General features: G+C 46.7%; 1 protein-coding gene across 3 annotated transcripts in view; it reads left to right on the top strand.

Annotated features, from left to right (window-relative positions):
- Window positions 1-12,106, top strand: part of LOC147904037 (acyl-CoA) — a 110,597-nt gene that overhangs the window by 31,475 nt on the left and 67,016 nt on the right. For all 3 annotated transcript variants that reach the window (XM_087370140.1, XM_087370132.1, XM_087370148.1), the window contains exon 5: window positions 10,871-11,069. In XM_087370140.1, coding sequence (XP_087226266.1) covers window positions 10,871-11,069 — 199 coding nt within the window. The remainder of the gene's footprint in view (window positions 1-10,870; window positions 11,070-12,106) is intronic.

Below are 12,106 nucleotides of genomic sequence, written 5' to 3'. Positions count from 1 at the left end.
GAGGAGGGGTATTAGGTGCCATACTTGCTGGTCGGATCTCACCCCCATTCACATAATCCCATAAATTGCGAGAAATCAGAATATTGCGTACCATAAAACTCCAGAGGGAGTAGTTGGTACCATCCATCTTGTCTTCCTGTGAAAGACCACCGAACTGGAAATCATTCTGATTTTGCTGGGCCATATCTGAGAAAGAGATTTTAGCAGATACAAGACTGAATTCCGTTACTGGGAATGAAATGCACAACTCCCAAAAAACACAGCAAAGCACTGGCTGTAAATGTAACTCAGATTTCTGCACTTGCACTGTGAGAAATCTGTCCAAGCATCAAAAAAACTCTCCAGAATCTGCCAAAAGTGCCGCAAAACACTTCAAGAAAGGTAGTATGAACTGAAATCTCCAAAATTGCTCTCCCAACACAAGAGCCCCAAAATAGGCCCGAAATTGCAACCAGAAAGGGGCAAATTGATCAAAAGCCCCAAATGTTGCAAGAATTGCGCTCTGTCTGCAAAAGCCCCAAATTTCACTGCGAAATTGCAGTGTAATTACAAAATCCCCAAATTTCTTCAAGAAATTGTACTGCAGAATTGAAAGCCCCAAATTTCGAGCTTGAAATTATCTGCAAAGTCCCAAATTTTTTTAATGCAAGATTGCAAGCAGAACTAAAAAGCCCCAAATTTCTGGAGCAAATTATGCACTGCAACAAACAGGATGCCCCAAATGTACTCCCAAAAACTGAGCCAAACAATGGCTATCTGCAAAATGTGCCTGCCAAAGATCACCTGCAGATGAAGAAAACCCTGTACGGATCTGCAGGTACAGATCTGCAAGTACGGATTTTTGCAGCTGGACTTACGGTCGTGGACTGTACGGTCGTACGGAAATACACGTGCGGTACGGACGAGCAGATCTGTCGTACGGATGTACGGATCTGCGAGATAGTACGGTGAAGTACATGCATACGGCACTGATGCAGGTAAGGCTGGTACGGCGCTGCAGTACGGAGAGCGACTACTGTACGGCGTGCAATACAGAAGATGTACGGCGAACGTAGACTGTACGGCGTTGATGCAGGTACGGCGCTGCAGTATGGACAGGTACGGACGAGTACGGGTAGGTACGGAAATGTACGTAAACAGTCCGTATATATTGTACAGACGACGCTTGTACGGATGGCGTGCTCCAACGGGAATGCAGTAGGAGGAGGAGCACGAACTATCCGGACAGGAGGAGCTTGGGCAGGGAGCAGGAGCTCAACGAGGCTTTGATACCAAATGTGAGTTTTGGGGAGAGAGAGAGCAAGAGAGAGAGAGCTGAGAGCTGAAAGTTTGAAAGCGTAGTTGCAATAGAAGAGTGTGAGAGTACAACTGAAAGAGTGAGAGATAAGGTTTTGTCGTAGTGACAAAACCTTAGGAGTCACTAACCATAGTTAGTGAACTAACTGCGGTTAAGGGGAAAAACCTCTTAAAGAGGAAAAAGTGTCTCTAACTAGCTTATTAAATTACATTGGTCACTGCTGAATTATATCTATAATTCTAACATATATAGATAGATAGATAGATAGATAGATAGAGAGATGTATTAATGTCCGTGGGAGGCCTCGCGGGCCTATCGGACAAAGTACTCAAAACACCCACCGTGTACCTATGGCATGTTTACCTGGTGGCAAATCGACAACTTCCCATGTCTGATTTTTTTGAATGGACTGCAATTCATCGTGCATGGCATTCATCCAATGCACATCATCCTGTGCTTCTTCAAATGTCTCAGGCTCCTTCTCATCAAGAAGAGTACCTGCATAAGCTGATTCAACTGAAAGAGCTCCCTCCATGTGCCTTACTGCACTACGAGTTCTGCCAGGTAATGGAGCATCAATTTTACTCTCCCTGAGAGTTTGTAACAGCCAATTTGGAACTGTTTTTGCTGCATGTATATCTGCAATTTCTTGCTGAACAACCTCTTCCACTGCTTGTGGAGGTGGTAAGAAATCTTGTGGCTGAATCCGAGCATGTGGAGGTATCTATAAATTGTGATTTGCATCAGATATATCAACAGGGGAACCCAAGGCAATGGGTAGTAATCCCTCAAAGACATCATCGGAAGTAGGCATATCAAATTCAGCTTGAGTGTGAGCTGAATTTTCTGAAAATATAACATCTCTACTGACAATAATCTTGCGTATGACAGGATTGTAGAGACGGTAGCCCTTGCTCTCTGCACTGTACCCAACAAAAATGCATTTAATTGCCTTATCAGACAACTTATGCCGAAACTCAACGGGCACATGAGCATATGCAAGGCATCCAAAAACATGAAAATGATCCACAGAAGGCTTTCTCCCTTTCCAAACTTCATAGGGAGTCTTGGTCTTCAAAGCTTTTGTGGGAACCCGATTCAAAACATAATTGGCACACATGAGACCTTCAAGCCAAAATTTGTGAGGCAATCTTTTGCTTTTTAGCATGCATCTATCCATCTCCATTAGAGTACAATTTTTCCTCTCAGCTTTGCCATTTTGCTGAGGGGTTAGCCTCATTGTAAGCTGATGTGCAATGCCCTTGTCTTTTAAAAATGCATCAAAATCTGCAGATAAATACTCCCCTCCTCTATCTGTGCGTAATGTCTGTATCTTGAGTCTTGATTCATTCTCAACCATGGCTGCAAAGTGTTTGAAAACCATAAACACTTATGATTTGCGTTTCAGCCCATAAACCCAAGTGTAGTTGGAGTAGTCATCTATAAAAGTGACAAAGTAAAGATGACCACCCAATGATGGAGTCCTCATGGGACCACAGACATCACTATGTATAAGCTGTAAATTTCGAACAGCTTTTACAGATCCATCCTTCTTGAAAGGAAATCTGTGGATTTTACCAAGAAAGCACCCTTTACAGGCATGTGAAGGACGTGTTTCAAGAGGAGGCAATGCATTAACCATAGCATGTTTTTGAAGTGTCATCAAGTAATGCATGTGTCCATATCTGGCATGCCATAACTCCGCATTCTGCATAGCAGCAGTAGGAGTGGAAACTGCAAGAGCATGTGCTAGTCTTTTCTCATACATGTCAAGCTGAAAAAGACCACGTAACAAAGTGCCAGACAATCTCAAGGCATAGTCATTCTCTCTGTCATGGACTGCACACTTGTCATCTTCAAAAATGACTTGAAATCCAGCTCTATTAAGAGTGGACACTGAAAGTAGATTTTTTGTGATACCAGGCACATACAAGACATCATAAATTTTGAATGTTGAGCCATCAATGGCTGTAAGTTCAACTTCTCCTATACCACAAAGTGAATAGGAGGAGTTGTTGGCACATGTGACCTTTTTACCAACGGGAGGTGGATGCAGGGATGTGAAAAGACACTTCCTGGAAGTGATATGCTTTGAGGCACCGCTATCAAAATACCATGTATTTTGTGTCTCATTGACACTGAAAGCTGATGCATCCTTGGAAGAATCATAACTGCATGTCAGAAAAGCATAAGAGTCATCATTACAAGTGGCTGTAGTATCCGGAGCAGCCAACTGAGAGTCTGAAATGCAAGACAAGAAGGCATAGTCATGCTCCACAAAGTTGGCTGTAGCTTGCTCATTGTCAGATGCATGAGGAGCTGAATCTGAAACAGCCATACGGGAGCTGTTTTTCTTTTCTTTTGCAAGCCTCTTCTTGCATTCTCCAATGTAATGACCTGGCTTTTTGCAATAATGACATATACCCTTCTTCTTGGGCTTACCTACATCACCCTTAGCCTTTTGAGAAGGCTGTCCTGAACCACTGGAAGGCTGATTTGCTGATGTCTTTGCTTGTCCCTTTCCTTTAGGCTTGAATTTTGAAAGCATGGCATGTTCACCTTCTCGTGAAGCCATGTTTTTCGTGGTCTGCTCTTCCTGCAACAGAAGTCCTATCAGCTCGTGAAAATTGAGAGGATTTGTACCCCCCCTCAATGACAAATTCAGCGAGGTATGAAAGATGAGATAAGACTTAGGAAGAGAATTCAGAGTAGTGGTAATTATCTCTGAATCAGGAATGATCTTATCAATATTCAGCAATTGCTCTCGTAAATCCTGTAGCTTTGTGAGGTGCACTGACATGGAGTCACCCTCTTCCATATGTGTATGAGACAGTTCTCTTTTCAAAAAAGACACCCTGGCATCATTCCGAGCTGCATACATGCTCTCCAAAATATCCCATGCTGCCTTTGAGGTCTTACACGACCGGATATGTGGAATGATGAATCTTTTCGCTGAAAGAGAAATACACGACAAAGCTAAAGCATCACGTGAATCCCATCTCTTTTGCTCTGGAGTGGTAGGTATAGCTGCACCAATAACTTGTCCTGCAGCTGTACCCTGTGCACGACCTCTGCCTCCTCCTTGCTGGGGAGGGATATTAGGTGCCACATTTGCTGGCCGGATCTCATCCCCATTTACATAGTCCCACAAATTACGGGAAATCAGAATGTTGCGTACCATAAAACTTCAGAGGGAGTAGTTGGTACCATCCAGCTTATCCTCTTGTGAGAGACCACTGAACTGGAAATCATTCTGATTTTGCTGGGCCATGTTTGAGAAAGAAAATACAGCAAATGCAAATCTGAATTCCCTTGCTGGGAATGGAGTGCACAATTCCCAAAAAATACAGCCAAACATTGGCTGAAAATGCAACTCAAATCTCTGTAATGACTCTGTACCTGCCAAAAGTGCTTCAAAACACTTACAGAAAGGCAGTGTGAACCGAAACCTGCAAAATTGCTCTCCCAACACAAAAGCCCCAATTTGTGGCTTGAAATTGCAACCAGAAAGGGGCAAATGATCTAAAAGCCCCAAATGTTGCACAAATTGCTCTCTGCCTGCAAAATCCCCAAATTTCACTGCAAAAATTGCAGTGTAATTGCAAAAGCCCCAATTTTCTACAAGAAATTACACCTGAAAGGCACAAATGGACTAAAAACCCCAAAATTTTTGGAGTCAGTATTCCGTGAGGAGACCAGATATACTAGGGGGTCCGAGGGTCAGGCGGAGTTGCAGTACTTCTTCGTTCAGCGCTCACGAGCTTGATATCCGTGGTTAGACGGGATGTCCATGCCCGTTACCTATGGCTCCGATTTCGACGCCCCTCCACACACGACCTCTTTATTGCAGTCTGCTACTTTCCTCCTGAGACGTCACATTTCGCACGGATGCTTCGTGAGGATACGGGGGTATCCCCCTATCTAGATCTCTACTCAGACATTGTGGAGTTCTCCAGACGCGGAGAGTTCCTCCTAGTTGGGGATTTCAACGCAAGGACAAGTGCACATCAGACATCACTCCTGGACTTCCACTCAGATCCGGTCCTATTACCTGAGATGGACACAAAGGACTCGGGCTTCCCCCGCTCCTCGGCTGACAATCATGCTCCCGTTACTGGGTATGGGCAAGCTCTTTTGGACCTTGGACGTATACATGATGTGGTCATCTACAATGGACTAGACCGGTGGCCTGCCTCCTCTGGTTTCACATGTTTCCCACATGGCGGAGGAGCCAGTGTCGTCGACTACATTCTGGGATCTCCTGCTTTAGCCCCAGAGATCACTGACTTCCGCACTGCACCCTTACCCCCAGGAGCCGATCACACTTACCTGTTCTTTCATATCCTTGCGCCTTGAGCCCCTCCCAGCCACACCCCGCACTACACTACCTATCATGATATACACTTTGATCATAACCTCTCACCTGATTACTCAACCCACCTAGCCTCCCTCCCCAGACACATAGACACCATACCCTCTCTAGATCACCGAGCCACCCTTATCACCCACTCCCTTCACAATGCAGCCCGCCACATTTTTCCTTCCACTACTCGGTCCACCCGCCCTCCACCCACTAGCTCCACCCCTTGCAATAGCTGGTATGATGACGAGTGCAAAGCATTACGCCGCACTCTCCGACTCACGACCAAGCGAAACGCTAGGGCCAACCCACGTCTCACCAGGGATTATCGTTGACTAGTCCGTCGCAAGAAGCTAGCCTTCCTGCGCCAGAATGAGGATACGCTACTGAACATTCTGTTTAGTAGCAACTCCAAGGATTTCTGAAGGAAATTCCTAGAACGCCGATCCCCCTCCCCCCTCACAGACACTTCCCTCTGGCACTCCTACGCACGTACACTCTATGATATCCCTGATCAGCCTCCTCCCGACCTCTCAGCCACCCCCCCGCCCCACTTCTTGTATCCTCTTCACAACCCAGGGAGTCACCCACGTAGCGCATAAGCTTCACAACGGCCGAGCTAAGGATCATGAGGGCCTATGCACAGAGTTTGTTGCCTATGGCATCAAAACTCTAGCCCCCATCCTGGCAACGCTGTTCAATGAAGCTGTCTGCCACGGGTTACCCAAAGCCTGGACCCTAAACACTATCACACCCATCCACAAAGCAGGAGATCCCATGGATCCAGGGAATTACAGGACCATTATGATTGGACATGTTATGTCCAAGATCTATGCATCAGTGTTAGATGGCGAGGTCAGTGCTCGCGCAGAGGTACAAGGGCTCAGGGCATCCGAACAGGCCGGCTTCAGGGCGGATCACTTGACTTACGATCACATTTTTACACTTAGAGGGATCATTGAGGAGGCCAGACACAGGAGACCAAGAGTATATTGTTGCTTTGTGGATTTCCGCAAGGCATTCGACACCGTTCCCCGCACCCGACTCAGCAGACGCCTGCAGCTGGACCCCAGAGATCACGAGCACTATCGGAGTCAAACAAGGATGTCCCTTGTCACCGACTCTATTTGGCCTCTACATCGATGAGCTCGAGACCACCATTAGGACACTCGGAGGTGCAGGCTGCTCTCTTGCAGAGGCTGTCATCAAGATTCTCCTATACGCAGACGATGTAGTACTACTATCCTCTTCTGCTACTGGTCTTCAGCGACACCTGGATGGACTTCAGGTCTTCTGTGATACACATGACTTGAAGGTCAACCTTGGGAAAACCAAGGTGATGATCTTCAACACTTCCAGACCCGCTATGCACCGAGAGCAGTTCCTCTTCGCTGGCGACCCTGTTGAGATAGTTGACTCTTACACATACTTGGGCATTGTCTTCTCAGGCCCAATCTTCACGATACGCCCGACCATGCAGGCCAGGATCAGTCGGGGATACGCCGCTCTTGCCAGGCTGGAGCGACAGTGCTACCACTCTCACTTCCAGGACCCGCGAACCAAGTCTCTCCTTTTTGATTCTTTGGTTCGCCCGGCAGGCATGTACAGTGCCTTGGTGGGGAGTCTACCTTTCAGACACAGAGTGGGCTCGAGTCGAGCACCTACAGATACTGTTGTTTGCTCGGATGATCCGCAGCAAACCATCAGTACCACACCAGATCATTCTAGCAGAGTTCAGCGCCTCACCCCTACAGCTTGATGCGGCTTTTCAGGCTATCACCTATCTCCACAGAGTCAGGGATTTCAGCTCCTCCGCCGACGGTCGCCTCCGCCTACCTTGGCTAGCCCTATCCTCCTCTATGGCCTTATCCGTTGATGGGGACTAGCGGTGCTGGTATAGTCATCTTTCCAGTTGGTTCACCCGACTGGGCCTCGACTTAGACCGGTTGCCTCCTTTTCAATACAGCCTTGACGCTCCACCATCTCCCCTCTCCCCCACTGACCAGGAGGTCAACCGGCTCATTCGAGCGGATCTACTCCAGCTCCACACCTGGCAGACATGGTTTCTTCACTCAGAGCTTCCTGTGAAGCTCGACTTCTACCGCCGACACTGCCTCCAGATCTCACAGGAGGGCTTCATCACACCTCCGGGTTACACATAGCTTCATCTACCACATGCACTCCGGATCTCCCTCGGTTAGTTTAGGGTCTCGTCACACCGATTACGGATTGAGAGCGGACGCGCAAAGGGTATCCCACGAGAGGACCGCCTTTGCCCACTTTGCGACTCGCAGGAGATTGAGTCAGAGGAGCACTTTGCTTTCAGATGTCCTATGTAGTATGCCATTCGAGGCCGGTACCACTGCCTCTTCCGCGACGGATTCGGCTCCCTCCCACACATGCTGCAGTTCCCGGATCAGCGATGCCTAGCCGCTTTCTTACATGAGATGACTCGCCACCGAGATACCTCTCTCCGAGCACGGCGACACGAGCAGCACACACAGCGTGAGGACACCCAGCGGCCTATCACTGATTTCTTCCAGTCACAGTATACCTCTCCTCAGTCTAGCCGACGACACGGACGTGAGCGAGAGCCAGAGCCATGACAACTGCGCTAGCGGACAGACTCACACATCCGGGTCCATGACATCTCGTCTTTGCTCTCTGCCCGCCCCACCGGGGTTACCGTTGCCCTCATCCACAGGGCCATCCGTCGCCCCCGACGACCGAGCTCGACTAGGCCACGTGACGTCAGAGGCCAATCATCTATTGCAGAGTTTTTTCCGGCCTCCCATTTGACGGCCCCTCTATGATTGGTCTCTGACGATCACCACCTGCACATGTATACTGTATCTCCCTCCTTGGCCCCATTTTTGGTGCCCCCCCCTTCTTTTTTGTATCATCTGGAGGTAGACACATATTTTTTGTATCAGGACTAGACACACCGTCCTTCATAACCTCTTTTTTGTAGAAACGGTTGGCTGGCCCGTTTTGAGACCGCCATCGTTATGCTCATTGTATCAGTTATCTTTAGTCTCATAGACCTTCACGGTCTCCCGAAGACTTTAATAAACTTTCTTTCTTTCTTTCTTTCTGCAGCAAATGCAAAGTCTATCCCCAAATATGGAATGCCCCAAATTCTTGCAAGATCTTAGCCAAACAATGGCTATCTGTAAACAATGCCTGCCAAAAAACCAACTGCTAGAGTACCTGCTAGAATATAACCTGCACAGAAATGCGGATGCCAACGAAAAGTACAAGAGCTTGCAAAATGTACTGATATCTGTACTGTGTACGGATTTGCAGAAACTTGTACGGATGGTAGCTGTATGGAGTACGGACCCAGTGCAGTCAAGTACGGACACCTATGTACGGATGTACGGCACAGTGCACGACAACAGTATGATGCAGTACGACACATGTATCGGCTGTACAGAATCATACGACGACTGTACGAAATCTGTACGATGCTCGATGCACGAAATGTACGGCGGTACTTAAGTACGGCTATACGGCGTGGGACAATACGGATGTACAGTGCAGGATAGTACATATGTATGGGCTGGCGCGTTGTACGGTTGTACGGGCGACGAGCTGTACGGCGATGTACAGAGTGCTTGAGCTCCGTGAGCTTGTACGGACTTGACGGCAGGAGCTGGTACGGCGGTGCAGGTGCTGAGTTCGTACAGATTGTACGGACGACGGGCTTGTACGGACGGGCGGCGAGGGTACAGTGCAGATCGTACGGAGCAGCGAGCTATTGAGCTTGGAGCAGGGAGCTTGCGAGCAAGGAAGCAAAGAGCAAGATCAACCTGCTCTGATAGCAAATGTGAGACAGTATGATGCAGTACGACACATGTATCGGCTGTACAGAATCATACGACGACTGTACGAAATCTGTACGATGCTCGATGCACGAAATGTACGGCGGTACTTCAGTACGGCTGTACGACGTGGGACAATACGGATGTACAGTGCAGGATAGTACATATGTATGGGCTGGCGCGTTGTACGGTTGTACGGGCGACGAGCTGTACGGCGATGTACAGAGTGCTTGAGCTCCGTGAGCTTGTACGGACTTGACAGCAGGAGCTGGTACGGCGGTGCAGGTGCTGAGTTCGTACAGATTGTACGGACGACGGGCTTGTACGGACGGGCGGCGAGGGTACAGTGCAGATCGTCGTGCAGATCGTACGGAGCAGCGAGCTGTTGAGCTTGGAGCAGGGAGCTTGCGAGCAAGGAAGCAAAGAGCAAGATCAACCTGCTCTGATAGCAAATGTGAGTTGGAAAGGGAGAGAGAGCAGAGTGTGTGAGTAGGAGAGCAAGAGAGTAGGAGAGTGAGAGCTGAAAGCAATAGTTGCAATAGAAGAGTGTAGTACAACTGAAGAGTGGGATAGGTTTTGTCTAAGTGACAAAACCTTATCCTTCACTAACCGTAGTTAGTGAACTAACTGTGGTTAGGGGGAAAAACCTCTAAAATGAGGGAAAAGTGCCCCTAACCTACTTATTACATTACATTGGTCACTGGTAAATTATAACAATAATTCTAACACGGCACCCCTTGACGGTCACCAGCGTCCCATCACCGACTATGCACGAGCTAGGGCGACATGCATACGGAGGATTCCGCTCCGCTCCAGTCCTTTTCTTTTCATCGTTACATCCAGATGTATTTGATTATGTATGATCAGACTTAGGATTCAGCACAGGTGATGATGCTCGTTTCAGTAGCTCCACCCTTACTGTGATTTGTATCAGGTTTTCTTTCAGTCTCATAGACCCGTCACAATAAAAATTTGTAAGATTGGATATATTATAGTCTCATGAAAATCTCTCTCTCTTGCAAACAGAGGGCAACTTTTCACATCATTTAAGGATGATGTCTTGTTTCACTTTCAAAGTAAAAGGTAAAGGTTTGCTGCATATAATGCATGTTCCATTTGGTGCGGTTGGACTGAGTGCAAATGATACCCATTTTTCACAGCTGAAGTCGTTTGCATTGATGCTTCTGCTTGAGCCTTTCGCACGTCATAAAATACTTCATGCAGTTATGGGATTCTTGCTTACCAATCAATACTTATGAGCAAACTCGTCTATCGTACTAATCAATACTTACGAGCATACTAGTCCATCTCTGATCATGCTCAAATTCCATTTGAATGCTTAATCAAGTATTGTGCAAAGTTCTGATCATGAGTTATAAACACTTGCAGCCATTCCTATGGTGAGTATGTGTTTGATCACTCTTGGGCAAGTGCATACTATCATTTTGGAGGAGCATACTATCCAAAGCTGCAGAGTTGTGTGCCTTTCACTCCTGTCACTGGGCCTCGATTACTTGTTCGTGATTGTGCAATTAAGAATCAGGTTGCTGATGCTCTATTAAAATCAATGCAACAGCTTGCAGACCAAGTAAGTCCAAGGGACGAAATGGATGTTCTTGATATGTTGTGTGTGTGTGTGTGTGTAAAGATGCCTCTTCAACTTCCTTGTTGCCTTTTGAGTAGTGTGCATTGCAGCTTTTTTGAGATATTGAATATATGCATGTTTTCAACTTGAGTTTTTCTGTATACAAAGCCTGAACAACAGCATGGACTCTTTCTGACCTTTCGTTGGAAGAAGGTCTTGTATTCCATTTTAGACAACAGGCTGTTGTATTGAACAAGCAAGCCGGCTATTGCTGCATGCCCTACCTCTCGAATGAATGTCGGGTCTGTATGACCTATGTACTCACCTGTATTAGAATGATCATCATTGCGCTTTTGACGTAATACATCTTGGTTCTTGTAGTTCATATGCACTCTCTATCTCATTACGGTAAGAATGTTTCTTAAGTCTTATCTCTTGCATGAAATAATCTTTATTTATTTTCCTTTACTTCAAGTTTTTTCAAGAAGTGCTTAGGTTTCTGGGATCATCAGCTAGTTTTTCAAGATGTATGCCCATCTGCTATTTTATTTTGCACCTATGGGATTGTTGGAAGGTCTTTGAACCCAATAGATAAAAGATATTGGAGAAATTAATCAGCATTCACCTCTCTCAATTGGAGGATGACAGCACTTAAAATACAAAGTTTCTTTATGTGGAAAACCAAAGATCAGCTTCCCTAGCTGAGCTTAATTGAGGTTGAAATTTCAAAAGAACCAGCTCGTTGGTCAGGAAATAAAGTGTTGAAATCAACATTAGCTTTTGGCAGTTTCCCTTAACACTCAGCCATGTGTTCTACACTCCAAGGATGGTCTTGCATCATTAAAACTTGTTCCAGCCTAGGGGTTTTGTAAAAGTGCCAACAACCTTCTGATGCCGCAACATGAGAGAAGAGACAGACAATATTTCAAAGCAACAACGATGTGACGTGCTCGTGACCCTCAGAATCACTCTTCGATCTATCTTTGTAGAATCACAAATATTGACAAACTTCATAGCCCATCAGATTTCTCTGAGTTTCA

The sequence above is a fragment of the Dipteris shenzhenensis genome, chromosome 3, assembly GCF_047967505.1.
Source record: "Dipteris shenzhenensis isolate YYH24624 ecotype China chromosome 3, Dip_SZ_1.0, whole genome shotgun sequence".
NCBI classification, from domain to species: domain Eukaryota; kingdom Viridiplantae; phylum Streptophyta; class Polypodiopsida; order Gleicheniales; family Dipteridaceae; genus Dipteris; species Dipteris shenzhenensis.
The sequence above is the reverse complement of the archived record's forward strand: the minus strand, read 5'-3'. Positions and strand labels throughout refer to the sequence as shown.